The 16,761-nt window shown below is 39.4% G+C and overlaps 2 protein-coding genes across 5 annotated transcripts in view; one reads left to right on the plus strand and one right to left on the minus strand.

Moving 5' to 3' along the window:
- The window catches only part of net1 (neuroepithelial cell transforming 1), a 34,725-nt gene extending 23,870 nt beyond the window's left edge, over positions 1-10,855 (minus strand). Inside the window, exons 1-2 of one of the 2 annotated variants that reach the window (XM_044343426.1) lie at positions 10,578-10,855; positions 1,145-1,208 (exon numbers count right to left, since the gene is read on the minus strand). In XM_044343426.1, the coding sequence (XP_044199361.1) occupies positions 1,145-1,208; positions 10,578-10,726 (213 nt within the window). In that variant the 5' untranslated portion in view covers positions 10,727-10,855. Of the gene's footprint in view, positions 1-1,144; positions 1,209-1,594; positions 1,692-10,577 lie in introns of those variants that run through there. The other variant, XM_044343427.1, reaches the window with a different exon arrangement.
- Positions 10,856-11,679: 824 nt separating this feature from the next.
- Positions 11,680-15,927, plus strand: LOC122975216 (homeodomain-interacting protein kinase 1-like). Of its 3 annotated transcripts, none has more exons than XM_044343531.1 (10): positions 11,680-12,023; positions 12,514-12,725; positions 12,838-13,029; positions 13,114-13,295; positions 13,410-13,533; positions 13,696-13,806; positions 13,917-13,994; positions 14,107-14,348; positions 14,769-14,944; positions 15,042-15,927. In XM_044343531.1, exons 2-10 carry the CDS (start codon positions 12,540-12,542, stop codon positions 15,143-15,145), a joined length of 1,395 nt encoding a protein of 464 aa, XP_044199466.1. In that variant the 5' UTR covers positions 11,680-12,023; positions 12,514-12,539; the 3' UTR covers positions 15,146-15,927. The 3 variants fall into 3 exon arrangements, with proteins under 3 accessions (XP_044199466.1, XP_044199467.1, XP_044199465.1); XM_044343532.1 differs by having other exon boundaries at positions 12,599-12,725; XM_044343530.1 differs by having other exon boundaries at positions 11,680-12,725.
- The last annotated feature ends 834 nt before the right edge of the window (positions 15,928-16,761 follow it).

The following is a 16,761-nucleotide window of genomic DNA, read 5'->3' on the forward strand; positions in this document are numbered from 1 at the left end:
TCAGGTATTATCTAGTTAGAGTTTCACACTCAAACTCACTCAAAGCCAGTCAGCTTCATCAGGACCGTGTGAGTGTGGCTTGATTAGGTTTGCTGGCAACGTAAGCAAACAGCTTTACAACTGTTTGCGATTAACTGAAATGTTGCTAAATTCTGACCGACACATATTGGTGATATATGTCACCCCCAGTTAAAACCAGTGAGAGGAGCACAAATCATACACACAGAAATCTCTTATGAAAAAAAGCCAAACTGTTGTAACTTTGGCCAAAAATAAAACCACTTACAATAGTTTTTTTTAATGTACACTATGTCTTGTAGTGCATGCATTTTTGTTAATGTTAGAAAAGTCACTGCTGTTGCGCAAGGACAGTTTGCTCCTTGCCTTCATTGTAAGCTGTCTGTTTTGTGAGTTAAGTGTTTTTTCTATGTAATCATTGCGTTTTGCTACTGTGACACAATCTCCCCCAACCTTCTACCTGAAACATAAGATAATTTGTCAAATTAGTAAAGTTATGAATTTTCAACTCAATGACATAAACATAAACGGAGCCAAGACAAAAGAAAAAGTAAAGTAGGCTAAAAGAGGCTCTATCAACAATTTGCAAACAAATTTCCTTAAAAGTAACCATGCTTATGCGACTTAATTAGTGTTTTTTTCTGTATTTAGGATCATTCTAAACATTTTCAAGTGTAAACAAGCAAAAGCAAATAAGACATTTGCCCTACATTCTGATTGGTTTATCTTGGTTACAGTGGCTGAGGGCCAACAAGGAGCTGCCTTTCGTCGCAGTGACAATAAACAGTGCTACCGTTTCCGAGACTTTGTTGAAAACTTGGAGGTGAGATTTAAAGCCAAAACACAACATTATGATGGGAAGCGGCACTCAAGTGCACTCCCAGTTTGCACGAGAGGACAGAAGTCAGCCAAAAGCCAGCCTAGAGAAATGAACAGGGGCTAAACCTATAAAACGAATACATTGTGGATATACTGCATAAATGAGGTGGGAGTGTAATTCTCCTTCTACGTGGCACTTTGTGTTTCAGGCACACACCGATTTGTACATTTTTCCCCAGTTTCTGGTAAAGCTTAACTTTGATTTGTTCTTGATCTGCAATCTGGAATCTATCAGGCCTGTACTCACCAGACTGAAGTCCCATTGTGGTCCTGGGGTGAGGAAGGTGAAGGAGCTTCCTCTTCGCAGTGACCTGTGCAATTACAATACAGCAAACCAGAATGGACAGTCAGACTTAATACAGAACTACAATGCATCCTCACCAACAAAAAAAACACCACCACAAGGCCTTTTTGGTATGGCCTACCATGAGTGTGTAGCTTTGCCATGCAGGCCCTTTCAAAACATTATCCAGTGAACAAACATGACTCAGAACAGAGCATGAGAATATTCAAGAACCAACAGATCGATTTAAACCATCAGTGAAGTCCGCCCTGACCTAAAATCCTAGTCACAGAGTGACTAAAGCTGATGACTTAGTGAGTTCAAAGTATTCATAAGGTGATAAGAAGGGGAACTGTGACTCAGAGCACAGTGATGTCCTGAGAAAACATTGACCTCCTCTCCCATGTTACCTACCACAGCCTCAGCATGTTGGAGCTGCAGTGCTATCCTCCAACCCAGACCAGGACTGACAGATAAGGATCCTCCCAGTCAGACAGGGAAGGGGAACATGACCCCCGGCCCACTTCCTCAATGGATCCTCGTCAACCAAGAAGCAGTCTTTAGATCCAAGACCCCTGTGACATTTGAAGGAGGAGTCCTTTAACCCACACCTTCTTCCCTCCCAAAGATTTGGACAAGAACCAAATGTCTCTTTTTGTTGGGATTTTCTGAAGGGGACAGCTTTGCCTTTTTTGGGGCTCCAAAGTGGGATTGTCTGAACTAAACACTCCCCCAAATCAACCATGCAATCCTTCTCATGTCAAACAACTTATCTTCAACCGGTGATTATTCCAGTATTACAACAAGGTTAGGCTGAATAAGGACACAATGAGGACAATTATGAAACATATTCAGTGAATGGATGGTTACACAACAAGAACATCAAAGCAGAGCTTAATATCTGTCTTTAACCAACAGCAAATGGGATTTTTATTGAAGCACTATTTCATACTGATTAAATACTAGCAATGAGAAGTGTGCTTCACAGTGCCGTACAAGGTTAAGTAACTGTGCGACTTATGAAATTTGTTGAAAAGAACAAAAAGCCCTGACCTTTTTAAAAACGTCTAAACATGGCTGGTGTGCAGAATTTTTCTTCCGCCCGTTTTTAAAAAACATGAAGAAACCTACATTTGTGATAAACATAGAAACCACAATGAAATTCATTAAAAGCCTAACAACAGATGAAATGTTAAGACATTGTGAAGTATGTTTAGAGGCACCATCACGCAACGATGATGCATCACACGCAGGCATGACAGCCAGTGAATCAGAACCTCCTACATTTCCCAGCTTTTGTATCCAAAACTGTGCTTACAGATTATCATTAATGGTGTCAGAATAGTTATGAGTACTGAAGATTAATGTCTTATGGACTTTTGATGGCGGGACTTAAAAAGGCATTGGTATCCGGAGAATGCTGAGCTGCTCAGAAACACTTGCTCTGCGTGTGTGTGTGTGTGTTGGGCAAGTGCTGCTCGTAAGGTTGAATCATTCAGGTCATTCTGCTGGTCTACTTCTGTTGCTCCAGGTGGCATTTATCCAGTGACACAGCAACTGTCCTTCTACAGTCAGCGCTGCAGGCAGCTGCGGCGCTCCGGCTCCCTTCTCTGCTCTGACGCCTCTTAACCATGACTTATGAGCGGCTGTCAATCATTTACTGAAATTCAATCATTAATAATGGACTAATGACATTATTAATTTTTAAACTACAACCTTTCAAGGCATTTAAGGCACTGGAACTGTATTGAGAGAATGATTGTAGCCATATTGCCAAGCCCTAATTTAATCAGTTTTACTGCTTTTCTAGTAACACAAGAGAAGCAGAAAATATCCATAACCACAAAAAACTACATATGGGCATATGACACAATTAATCGATTATCAAAATTAATTTTCTGTCAATTGACTTGATGTTTTAGCTCCAATAAAAACACAACTGAGCTGTGATGCACACAATCAGTACAGTGGTCCAGAGAGACATTAGTGCTTCATTTATTACCAACACTTTGCATCAGGACATTCAATTCACTACTGCAATTTTTTTTTTTTCCTAGGATTTGGCAACAATTAACACAACTCTATTGTACAGTAGCTTCTGCACTGAGAGGAATTTTATGGTTCAGTAATAATGAGCAGTTTGTGTGGCAGATATACTGTAGAACACAATTGGGTAGCTAACAAACACTACTGGCCACTCAGCGGTTAACAAGCTCAGAGCAAAAAAAAAAAAAAAAAACACAGTAAAAAACACTCATAAATGACCACAAACCAGAAACACTATGGTAGCTGTTATAGAAGTCTATAAAACTAAGACATGTTTGATGAGACAATTAAATGCAATCCAACAAGCAGAGGGGAGAAAATGTTAGGGGTGGATAAAAATGAGTGCAGACAAGTCCTGTGGCGCTCAGTGGAACGAGGCACCAACACGCACTAATTGACTCTTAGTTGTAGAGTTCCTGTTTGGACCACCCATGTTGGAAGTATATGTGCTGATGGTACTGTAAGGTGTTTTGGATAAACAGCTTATGAATGCTGCATGTGTTGTGGAAGAACAATTGCTTAAGAGGGGAAGGAAAACAAGAGTCTTCCTGGGTGTCCTGAGGGCAAGTTAAGGGTCAAAGGTCGCCGCAGGTGTTGGTCAGGCATAACTGTCTAAGTGGTAAAATAACCTGCCACTTGTTCTTTGAGTTTTCCTTTGACACTGATGCATCACTGGTGTAGATGTTGAAACATTTTGTGGGTGGTTCCACATTTCTCTCTCTCTCTCTCTAGGGTGATGTATACACTATGATGTAACTACATGCTCCTAATGTTGATGATCTAGGAACTGATTCTCACTCTGCTGTTGCTCATCCATAGATAGATAGATAGAGATAGGGTGAGCAACAGTATATTCCTGGACAAAAATGTCAACTGAGTGACTAAAAATATAAAGGTCTACGTCTTTCTAACAGGCGGACGGAGGTGTCATGGAAAAGATGTGGGAGAGTTAGTTAGCATCACTATGGTTTGGTTTTTAAGGTTATGACAACACACCCTGAGGTATGTCTTAAGCTCAGGGTGTGTTTGTTCCTCTGAAATGCACTGTAATATAATTAGAGTGGGTTGATTATCAGTAATGACGTTATCTATGACACCCGACGCACAACAAGAAATATTATTGAGAAGCTGGTGTAGGTCAGTAAACACAAAATTAAAGCCAATCTCTTTCTCTTACAGACACTTACATAGATAGGTTAAATAATAATCACATTGGGGATGTGCATTATGATGAACTTAATTGTATTAGTTTCCACAGTCACATGTCCAGTCGGTATCGCTGAGCAAGGACCTGCCTGTACAGTCTTGTGTTATGTTTAGTCAATTAATCCATAAAATCTATAAATAGGAAATACTCAGTTCTCATATCTGATTATAATTTTCTTTATGCTGGAGAGTGTGAGAATTTGGACAAAAGAAGACAGTAAACAGAGGTAGAGAGGGTTATGACATACAACAAAGGTAACCAGTAAGCTACAATGGCACCCCAGTTTATTTAAAATTGTAAAATTGCCTATACGCCACCTGACGATGAAAATGATTTTCACTCATGTAAACGCTCTGATCTGATTAAAGGGTTGCATTTGAAAAGAGTGGTTCACAAACCATTTCAAGGGATGAAAAAAGAAAAAAAAACTATCCATTTTCTGTCAAGTTTCACTTTATATTGGCCTACGCTTTCAGCTCTTGTAACCCAAAGTGATGCCCTCTTACAAACACAAACCGAAAGCTCAGACCAGTGTGTGTGGACATATTCAGTCTTAAATAGTTATTTATAATTATCAAGCAAGTTCCTCATAATAGTGTGCAATAACATATCAGACTAAACACTAGCCGGATTTGTGGCTGTGTGGATATTTTGCCAACTACACTTCTAATGCTTAATAAATGAGATTTCTGTATTATGTCATCATCAGTAACATATTACTGTATTGAGTTTACTGTCAGGTTCAGGGACATTTAGTACTTTGTTGGAAGTGAATCACTTATTTTTGGCTTATTTTTCCAGGTAACTGCAGGACAAGTACCGTACATTTCATTATACATAGATGTTGCTTCACTAGAAGGCAATGCAGTAAACCAATAATGGTATGAAGCACTACATGTATGTCAATATTTATGCAAGTAAGTTTACCCACTTAAGGTCTAGATTCAGTAAATTGTCAGAACACTGTCTTACTTGGAAACTATAATTTAATTCACTAATTAATCAATCTCTCACAGTGAGTCATTCAGTTTAAAGGGAGTCGCTATAAGAAGCTAATGAGGGCAGCAGTTACTGGTAATAGCAGTAAGACAGAGGCTTCTGTGGAATGTGCAGTTTCCAGAGGACCAGACAGCGCTGGGGCTCAAGGCATGTCACTGAAAAATGACAGGCATTGTCCCAGGAACTAGGCTGGGCCACACGCACTATCTGACGATTGTTACATCGTCAGGCTGGCGGCCAAGGTGTTAACCAATTTATCACACTGGCGGAAGAAAAACATGCTGAGAATCTAACAGGAGATGAGAGCATGCAGTAATTACACACAACTGGTCTTCCTCTCCCTGACTTAATATCTCACTGCTGCTTAATCTAAACACTGTTCTACTGTGAGTGGTACTGGAGCAGAGAAGGGTATTTGTGATAAAAGAGATGTGAGGAAGTAAGCTCATCACCGAAAGGTCACCAGTTTGACCAGAAGAAGTAGGTGCAAAGAGTGACCCTGTCCTTTAACCTTGTTGAAGACACTTACTGGACACATAACACTTCCACAACAGCTCCCTCATGAACAGACATGAGAGAAAGAAACCATTCAAAACATCAAGGAGACCTGACGTCAAATCTCATTTAGCCGGTCCAATCTCTACACGCTTTTTTTTCTCTGTTGCGTCAATGTACACAGAACAACGTAGGATAACTGCAGGCTATAACATTTTACAAACAAAGTCTTTTCTCAAAATGACCTGTAATGGAAATAGAGAAGAAGGGTGATGGAAACATCGTCCTATACTGCCGTCCAGTGTGATCAACACTGTGGCTCACTGCACTGCCAAGAGCCATACAGGAGAGACAGACACTCCATGCTGGTGCATGGAACTTTTTTAATAATTTTGCCCTTTGAGGAAAATTTGTGATTTTTGGCCTATATAAATAAAACTGACACGACTTAATGAAGTGATAATGCCAGTCTAAACACAGACTTGAAGGTTGCACTGTTCTGTGTTGGTGTGCAGTTTAACAGAAAAACAATATTTGTTGAAGGATCAGTGTGTAGGATTTAGTGGCATCTAGCTGTGAGGTTGCAGATCGCAGATACCCTTCACCTCCCCTCCCCTTCCAAGTGTGTAGGAGAAACTACAGCGGCTGCGAAACTTGCGAAAAACGTGAAAGGCCCTCTCTAGAGCCAGTGTTTGTTTTGTCCATTCTGAGCTACTGTAGAAACATGGCGGTGCAACATGGCGGCCTCCGTAGAAGAGAACCTGCTCCCTATGTAGATATAAAGTGCTCATTCTACGCTAACAAAAACACAATGATTCACAATTTTAAGTGATTATACACTAGTTAAAACATACTTATGAATATTATATTCCATGTCTGCCAAGTCTGTTTTGCTAGACGCCACTAAATTCTACACACTGCACCTTTAACACGTCATTTTGAATTCAATAGGGCTGCAGCTGACAATTACAGACAATTACCAACCTACAGAAAACTTTCTCCATTAACTGATTAATATTATAATTTATTTAAAAAAAATCACAAAAAATGTGAAAAAATGACATCTTCAAATTTCTTGCTTAGTTGAACGATTATCAAAATAGTTACTGATTAAATTTTCTGTCAGTCAACAGGCTACTAGGGCAAATAACTGACACAGCATATATCACACAATATTATCTCATGTAGTAATAGATTGTAGATTTAAGATAGTGATTATTTACGTTTATCCTGAAGTCTGACAGCATGTGACTAGTTATTACGCAACAAAGAAGTTCTTTTCCTCTTACTTGCACTCTGCAGCTGTTTGTAGCAGCTTTTTTTTTCCACTTTATGTCTGTTTGGCTGATTTTAAAAGATGGCACACAAGTTTATGTTGCAGTGTGCTGCGTGTGAAATGTCCATGACACTGAAAAGCACTTCATAATGCAGTGAACAATAGTATCAGACTAATACTTACACCTACTTTGACTATTTTGCGTGTGAGTGGTAAAAGACTAACACTGGCCTAGCTGTTGGTGAGATCATCCCAGCCACAGAGTGTATGTCAACAGTTACAGATCCTTTTAAAGTGTCTTTGAGAAAGGGAAACCAAATCCCTGCTTAGACTTTGTACTTTGCCTGTAGACAGATGAGCAACAAGCAAACATGTGAAATGTAAACTCTTCAATCAGAGCCCTTAGTGATGGCCAAGAATATCTGGTTGGTTTTATTACCTATTTTGTGTGTGCAATATACAGAACAGATATCACTATTAAACATATCTTAGTAAACTATCACATCATGAAAAAGGCATTTCTATTGACGATTACTCATTTGCTGTAGACTTATCCAACGTCATGTTTACTATACAATGAGCTATTTTAAAAGCAGACAGTCTTGGTGTACAAGTGTAAGCTTTTCATGGATATGTACGTGATCAATATCACTACACATTTGTAACTGCCATTCACCAGGGGACAAAGGTCCTTTTTACTCCTGTACCTGTTCTTATGTGTTGCGAGAAGTGTGGCTCATGAGTCAGTGCATTAGCATCCCATGTTGCCCTGCCCTTGTTTGCTAGGTAACTCTGAAACTGAACTATTCCCGCATTGACCCCACTTGCACATGCATGTCCTCTTGTGTGTTTACTATAGATACTGCAAAGACACACACACACACACACACACACACACACACACACACACACCAGACCACTCACTCATCACATTTTAATGATGCTGGCAGGTGAAGCAGCACTTATTAAGATCATCAAGGTTACCAGAAACAGGGTGCACGTGCATGCTATTGTTTTATGAAGTGTTATATGAGGTGAATTTTATTGAAAAGACTTCACGTTTTTACAAGACGCAGTCCCCACCCTAACAACATTTAAACAATGCTGGCCCCACCCGTTCAACGTGATATTTTAACCAGCACTTAACATGGACGACGACCTTACAACGCTGAGTTCACGGTCTTTCTACCAACACTATTTATTTCTGTTGGTTAAATCGTGCACGTGCTTGGCAAACAGAACACTCAAAAGTAAAATTCCACTGCCAGTCTATTCAATGCCAATCTCACTTGGGAAATCAAGCCTTATTTTCTCTCACATGACTTTTATGTTTTTTTTCCATAAACCTTGTTATGGAGGTCAAATTTTGGGTGATGTTTTTCCATGTTTGTCTGCAGAGCTGGCTGGGCGCTGGGCTGGGTTGGGGCACTTTGGCACACAGCATGGAAAGCCTTTCAAAAGAGTCCAATATAAATGCTCCCTGGAGTATATTATCCCAAAACATACTGATTGCTATTATGTTAGCCGCCGGTCTGAGAACCTAAATCATGTTGCAGTGATAAAAATGAGCTCTTGGACTCTAATTAAGTGTTGGTCACATTTATGGTCAATAAATGAAAGAGATTACCTGGAGAGACAAGGACAAGTGTTTGTGTTGCCTGGATCCAGAATAACAGTGTATGTAAAGCATTCCACAGGTTATACACAAAGGCGCGGTTGGAAAGACACTCAACGGTCAGGCCTCTAGATTTACTGTTATGAGAACTGCCTTTGAAATTTCAAATTTGATAACAAAAAAATACAATATTGTATCAGTTGGAGCTAAAATGATTGGTTGATTAATCAATTAGGTGATCAACAGAAAAACAATCAATAACTATAGTCAATTTTTCAAGCAGAAATGTCAAACATTCCCTGGTTTCAGCTTCTCAAATGTGAGGATTTCCTGCTTATCTTATGTGATTCGTCAATTAATGGATTAGTTGTCAACTATTACATTATCATAATTGCATTGAGTTGTTTTCTAAGAAAAAAGGTTATAATTCTCTAATTCCAGCTTCTCAAATCTGAATATTTTCTGCTTCAGTCCTCTGTGACAGTAAACTGAATGTCTTTGGGTTGTGGACTGTTGAAGGGGAAAAAACAACAGTGATTAAAGTTTTCCACCATTTTTCTGATATTTTTAGACCAAACAGTAAAAACTGAGAAAATAATCAATGATGAAAATAATCATCAGTTGAGCCCTGAAATTGAAATGGTCGATCAACACAAGACATCAACATTGGACATTTTTCTGACTACTTTTGGACAATTTCATGACTAAACAATGATTCAATCAATCAAGAAAATAATTAGGAGATTAATCAATCGTGAAATGAATGATTACTGTAGATGTGGCCCTGGTGTCAGTCACATATTGCTCTTACAGCTGATGTTTGGCTTATTTTGGAACTGGCTTCGGTGTTTATTTTTAGGAGATTAACTGAAAAGATACATTTCTCAGCGCATTTGTCAACTCAGCTGAAGCTGATAGGAGACTGGAGTTATTCACATCAAGTGGCACAGACTGAGAGTAGCATACAGTGGCAGTCAAAAGTTTGGACACACTTTCTCCTCCAAATGAATAGGAAAGTGTGCCCAAACTTTTGACTGGTACAGTATGTGCCAAGTTACTCTTTGCAAAGAAATTTGTGCTAGGATATTGTTATCAGCTAATAAGGATAGGATAAACACATATGAGTGCATATGAATCATAACGGATCACAACCCTACAGCTGCTGTGACAGCACAGCAAGAAAGATAGGGTTGCAGAGTAAAACCTAGAGCCACCTCAAATCTACAGCAAGGACTAATCTTAAAACAGACCCCTGTTCGATTTAAAATTACTAACTGAAACATACAGAAAAAGCAACAGGATACATGGAATATAATGGAAATAAATAGTCTAACTTTACATGTGACAAGACAGTTTTCTATTACAGATCTGGGCAAACAGTGGAGCTTTGCTGCCATCTTGTGGCGTTTTGTCGCAATTGAAGATATTTTCAGGACACTTAAACGATGTTAAATTGCATTGTATGTAACTTAAGTATTTAGTAGCTTGTTTGACGTTGCAATTATCTCACTCACTTTGCTATTTATATGTGTTAAACCATTTTTATTTTATATATATATATATATGTTTTGGTTTTTTTTACAGAAAATACACCGCTATGTATGGTTTAGCTTAGCACAGCTGAGGAATAACGTCACATGTCGTCCCGGACACACAGCCAGACTGGTTCGGCACCGACGGTTGCACTTATGTAACTGTTAGATATGTTGCCACAGTTTGTGACGGTGTTTCAGGGTCTGAACGGAGAAGATGGACTCACCGTCTCAGACTCCTGTTGCTGTTATTCTCAAGGGAGGAAGCCTCATCTTCATCTGCTGAAATCTCCCTCTTCAAGTTTCTGGTGCTCGGTTGTCTTTTCAGCGTCTCTGAGGTCGAAACGGGAGCTTGGACTTCATCGGTTTCACCCATTTGAAATGTCACAGACCCGGGGTATTTTAATGACGTGTTACTTAAAGGGTTAAAGAGAATAACAACAACAAATCTTTCAACAATAGCCGAGGCTCGTGACTATTTTTTTGAATATGGCGGAAATCCAAAAACCGACCAATGAGAGAAGAACAGAGGAACTCGTTGCTAGGATATTACGCTGAATGGGCGGGGCAAGAGGAGTTTAACTTAGGAGAAATGCGCTGTCTTTATATACAGTCAATGGGTATACCCATAAAATGCATTATAATCACTCCAAACTTTTTATTAAAATGTTACATAACACAACGCAATATTTCAATCAACAGTTTGGAGTAATTGCAGCGCATTTCGTTTAAAGATTCACAAATATGAATAAGGTTTTCCATTCACTCCATGTACTGAAAAAATAATTTAATCAGTGAGAGGCTGCTACACAAGCCTCCGTGCCAGTTGCACTTAATTAAAATCTATTCCTGTTTATATACACAGGAAATGTTTCTGTCACTACAGTGAAAAGTGGCACAGTTGATTAAAAAAAGACAAGACATATAGACGCTATAGACTTGTGCTGTGTGTATATCTCAAAGAAAACACATGTATATGTTATACCTGCTACTTAAATATCTGCCAAACACAACAGAGGAAAAAAATGCACTCATGCATATGAAAGCATGCAAACACACATACACTCACCAAGCACTTCATTAGGAACATCTGTGCAATCTAATGCAATCCAATACAACAGCTCTGCCATAAATTCTACTTTTACGAAGCATAATTTCATTTTACCATATACATTTTCAGTTCTGAATGAAATCCAAGAATTAAAAAAATGTAAAATTCTCCTTTTTGGTTTCTATTTTTTTCTTTTCTTTTTTTTAAGAAAAGACACAGTAATCCTTTCAAAACATTTCATGAGGACGGTTTTTAATGCAACAGGCCTGTAGTCATTGTTCACTTTGGTGTGCAAAAATGAACCCTGAGAAATCCAACAAAAATAACTTAAATTGTAGCAAAACAACACCAACCTGTCACATTTGTGTAGTTATTCGACAATGCTTCAGTATATGTGGGTTTAATGTAATGTTGGTGTGTGTTTACTGCAGCTGTACAATCCACACTGAAGGTTCTGTGTGACATCATGAAGAACTATTGTACATTTGGAATTTTGGCTATTCACTGTTTGCAGTCACAACACTCAACCTGTGGATCCACATAACCAGTTAATTAGTGTAAAAAATAACTTGCAAGGAAGAACTGAAAAGATCCAACTTGAACATTTAACAAATTTATACAGGTAAATCTTTGTTTCTTTCTGTTTCTGAAGTCCAATCATGGTGCAACTGAAAAACAGAGGTGGGTGTTGGGATGAAATGCAAATGAAATATAGAGATCTGTTTCATGAATCATCAGTAGCCACCTGTTATTACATCTTCAAGATTTTACTCAAATTAAAGGACATAGAATGAATCTCTTTTTCACTTTATATAAAAAGACAAAGTGTAACACTGAAGTTGAGCTGATGTCCCTCTGATGTGTAGTGGAAGAATAATACGTTGATATCAAACAAAAGCGTAGCTTCCATTTACCACCTTAGTACCACCTTAATAGTTAGTCCCAACACCTTGTTGCAATGACTTAGCTTTGATGAAACTGAAAAACAAGTTAACACTGAGGAGTTTAACATGAAAAAAGAAATGACGGTTAGGGTTATGGTTTGACAATATTAAAAGAAAATGAGAGAAATGCCATCTTTCACCTCGCCTAATTCTCCATTTCACCTCCAGCTTTCAGTACAAAAACTAAATTAACTATGGAGGACACCAGCAGCAGTTCATCCTGTAGTGATTCTGATGTATTCCCAATCCCCAGCGACTACGAGCTTGTTGAGTTTGTGGGAGATGGTGACTACGGAATAGTGGCAAAGTGCAAACACAGGGACACCGGTGAGACTGTGGCCATAAAAGTCTCGAGATATGGTGACGCTGTCGCACATGAGGTTGGCTAACTTGTATATGTTCATGTACAAAGTTTCAAGAGTAAGATTTTATTTTAAGAAAAAAGAAAAAAAAATTCCTACTGATACCTAAACTTGAATCATGAATCCTCAGGCATCCATATTACAAGACCTCATGGGGCAAAATCTGGACCAGTGCAACATTGTTAAGTTCTATGACTGGTACCAGATCAACAACACCACTGGTCTGGTCTTGGAATTGCTGGGAATTAACCTGTTTGACTACATGACGGAGCACAGTGAGGACCGTCTTCCTCTGAAGGACATCAGATTCATCATCCAACAGGTTTGAATGCAGTGTCACAAAGTTACAGATTGAAAGGTCTTGAAACAATGTGAAGCGGTCTTATTACTGACCTTGTACCTGCAGTTGGCCACAGCACTAAGAGCATTAAGAAGTGCCGGAGTGATCCATTCGGATTTAAAACCAGACAATATCATGCTGGTGAAGGATGAGGAGCAGCTCATAACAGTGAAGCTGATCGACTTCGGCTTGGCGTTCCGCACATGTGAAGCTGTAGTGGGCGCTTGTTACCAAGTGGCTTATTACAGGTTAGGTGTATAAACAGAGACACTGGTTGTCATTCTAGTCAGAGTTCTAGTAGAGTATCTTAATACTACCTTGTATTGATGATACAGAATATTTCTGCTAACCCTCACATTCAGGGCTCCAGAGATTATGCTGGGACTCCCCTTCACTGAGGCCATTGACATGTGGTCTCTCGGCGTGGTGATGGGGCAGATGATGTTTGGTTCATTGATCTTCCCTTGGCACTCCGAGTATGGTCAGGTAAGGAAAAAACGTTCTTTTCTACCTGCTTCCTAATAGATCTGGTAGTGATGCAGTCATGTACTGCACCTGGCCTCGATTCATCCAACATAAAGAATGACTGAGGCTGATTCTTATCATCCCTGTTGAATATTTTGATGTGACACTGTGTTTTGTCTCCAGATGAAGACTATCTGTGAGATCTTGGGTCAACCAGCAGACCATCTTTTAGATGCTGGTCTGAAAACAAAAGAGTTCTTCATCAAGAACTCTTGCAACCAGTGGACCATCATGGTATCATATTTAACTTTCTCAAAAGCATCTTTGTCTGCAACATTCTTATGTCTTCAATTATAACAGATAAATTAAAGATAGAATAATCTCTAGTTATCGTACTCTTCTAGTCACACGACCAGTACTGGAATAAAATCTCCATTGGCAACAAGATGTACCCCGTTGGCTCCCTGGATGATCTGAAAATGGTAAGTAGTTTAGTAGGTTGTAGCTGCTGAAAAATGTCTTTTTATTTGATTCTCTTTTCATGAATCAGAATAACTTGACTGCTGTTAGATTTGCACAATGTTTCAAATGCAGCTGAGTGAGGAGATAGTGAACGATGCAGAAGCTAAAGAATGGACGCAGTGCATTGAACTGCTGAAAGCAATGCTTCGAGTGGATGCTAATGAGAGGATCACTCCCAGTGAAGTCCTCAACCATCTATTTATCACCCAGAGCTACATCAATGAAACTCTACAGCCAGCAGCCAGTGAGCCCGGCACCAGCCAGGCCCGGACCGACTTAATGAGGACAGAGACTGCAACTGAGGCTGATGACAGGCACAGTAGCTATTTACTCATCCTGTTGCTGCTAGATATTTTTATGATACAGAGGCCACAGAGGCTGTTTTATCAAAGTCTCTCTTTTTTAAACTTGGACAAAAGTGGTGAAGGTACCTGAAGGAGACATTTTAAGTATAGATGTTAACCACTGCTTCCTGAACAGCAGGGTGGAGGCCCACATTGCACCCCTGAGCAATGTGTACCTGTGTGAGAAATGTACATCAATCTCCTGAATATACAGTACTATATTTTGATCTTTTTTTTTAAATCTCTCTTTGTTCATCTGTATTCTGTTCCTATCTGCCTCTCTGGTCTCTTCTTGTGCTGCTGTAATGCTAAATTTCCATCCTGGGTTCAATAAAGTTCTTATCTTATATGATAAATTATGCTATTTATGTCTGTGTTGTGTGTGTTCAGTATCCAGGACACTCAGAGTGATGGAAATACTGCATTGGCTCGCCTCAATGACATGCTGAGTATTGAAAATCTAATGCTGGATACTGAACCTGCTGCAGCTCCTGGCACTACTCAGGACGCTGATGCCACCAAGGGGATCCAGACAGTCACCACAGAGCTGGATAACACCACATTAGGTATGAAACAGATAGCTCCACTTCATCCTGAAATGTTGGGAGCTTCCACATTGTTTTTATTCTGCCACTGACACCTGAAGCATCCAATGTTTTTCAGATGACAGCGAACGTCATGAAAGGAAGAAAAAGAACTCCTTCAGACGCTTCTTGTGGATGAAAAGGACCTTTAGCTGTTGTTGCTCTGTGAGAGTTGAGGAGTAAACTTCTCTACAAAGGTGGCAGCATTAATAGCCTACATTGTGAAGAAAGCCCCCTAAAATATTTGAAATTGGAAGGCTTTAGAAATTGTTAAATTCTATTTTTGCAAGTGTTTTTAATTAGCTTTGATAATATGGTATATAAAGAAAAGTCACTTTTCTGGTTGTTTTTATTTGTATTTAACTCCTGCTACACAGAAACCCCTCCACCCACTGAGTCGGACTATTGTCACAATATTTCTGTAAATTAAATGTTTCTTGATAATGTTACTGCTGTAACATTAGCAGCGCTCGGTGTTCCCAATAAGCTAGCATTACCTTTGGTCTGATGTAATGGGGCATGTTTCCAGAATGTGAAAGGCAACGGCCCGCACTCCTTATCTGGAAGGTCCTGGCTCCAAATGGAAAAGATGGCGCCAACCATAAGCTGCAACTCTGGGCTTCAAACCAACTCCGATGTAAACCAATGGGTGATGTCACACCTCGCTACGTCCATCTTTATATGCAGTCTGTTAGTGAGGGATGGCACCACAGTAGAACCAACAGTAAATTCATTTAACCTCATCTGAAGACATGATTCCTTTACTCTCTTTCTTAGTCTTGTGTGAAAGTCTCTTCCCTGTCAAATAGCATTCCCTCATGTTAGAATAGTGTGGTACCCTTGCTACTCAGATAACAGAATTAAACGGGCTTCTGCCGACTCTGCCAACTAAAGCCACAATTTGCGTCACAAGATGAGCACCAGAAATTGCACTGCGACACCTAATCAGCATAAACACAGCCTAAACTGCAGCTTTCCTCCTGCATTGGCACAAATATATTCTGTTTGGTGCCAGGGAATTACCCAGCAGGCCCAGACAAAAAATATGCTTGCACCTGAAGAAAACTGCACAAAGACTGCGTTTTCCAAACTGCTGGCTTTGCACTGGCAGGAAAATGGAGCAGTTGAAGTTTTCCAATGGGTGTAATTTTATAGCACAAATTTGGCTGCGTAATGTCTACACTAAAACATTACATGTAAATCCAATTATCTTGCAAACACAATTAGGAGTTGGCATTGATCATTAAGGCATTACAGCTTGCAGACTATTGCCAACTATGTAAGATAAATATGCAATGCTCTGATTTGATTCTTGTCTCACCTTATGAAAGCAAATGAAAATGTTGACATTGAATTTAAAGCAAACCATTTAGTGGCTAAAATTTAACAGTGCAAAGGTGGTTGATGATAAGGAGTTAATTGTTTTAATTCAAACCAAAGGGTCCACTGGGTTTTCTGAAAAAGCCACATTTTTAAGAATTTTTTGTTTTCACAACTTACTTGTTACAGATTCAAAACCTTTGGACAGGTATGTAATTTACTTTACACATTATTTGCAACTTATAGCCAAGATTTCCTAAACTGAACGGGCAAACAATTCACCTTTTTTCCATCATCAACAGGGTCGAGTCTGGGTGTAGTCTGCTCGGAGTCCAGGCCTTGAGTTTAGAGGAAATCATGACTGGTGTGTCAGAGCCTCTGTCAGAAGGAATCTGACTCAAAGATACCTACTACAAAGAAAATGGCTTTGGGGCAAGTTATGTACATATCTGAATGTGTGTAAGGGGTGGATTCTGAGG

This window comes from Thunnus albacares, chromosome 23 (assembly GCF_914725855.1).
Source record: "Thunnus albacares chromosome 23, fThuAlb1.1, whole genome shotgun sequence".
Taxonomy (NCBI): domain Eukaryota; kingdom Metazoa; phylum Chordata; class Actinopteri; order Scombriformes; family Scombridae; genus Thunnus; species Thunnus albacares.

What these genes read in the sequence shown, in the direction of transcription:
- LOC122975216 (XM_044343530.1), top strand. Translation starts at nt 12,540, where the DNA reads ATGGAGGACACCAGCAGCAGTTCATCCTGTAGTGATTCTGATGTATTC. An exon ending in TACCAAGTGGCTTATTACAG is followed by an intron (nt 13,296 to 13,409) that starts GTTAGGTGTATA and finishes CCTCACATTCAG; the next exon opens with GGCTCCAGAGATTATGCTGG. An exon ending in CCCTGGATGATCTGAAAATG is followed by an intron (nt 13,995 to 14,106) that starts GTAAGTAGTTTA and finishes TTTCAAATGCAG; the next exon opens with CTGAGTGAGGAGATAGTGAA.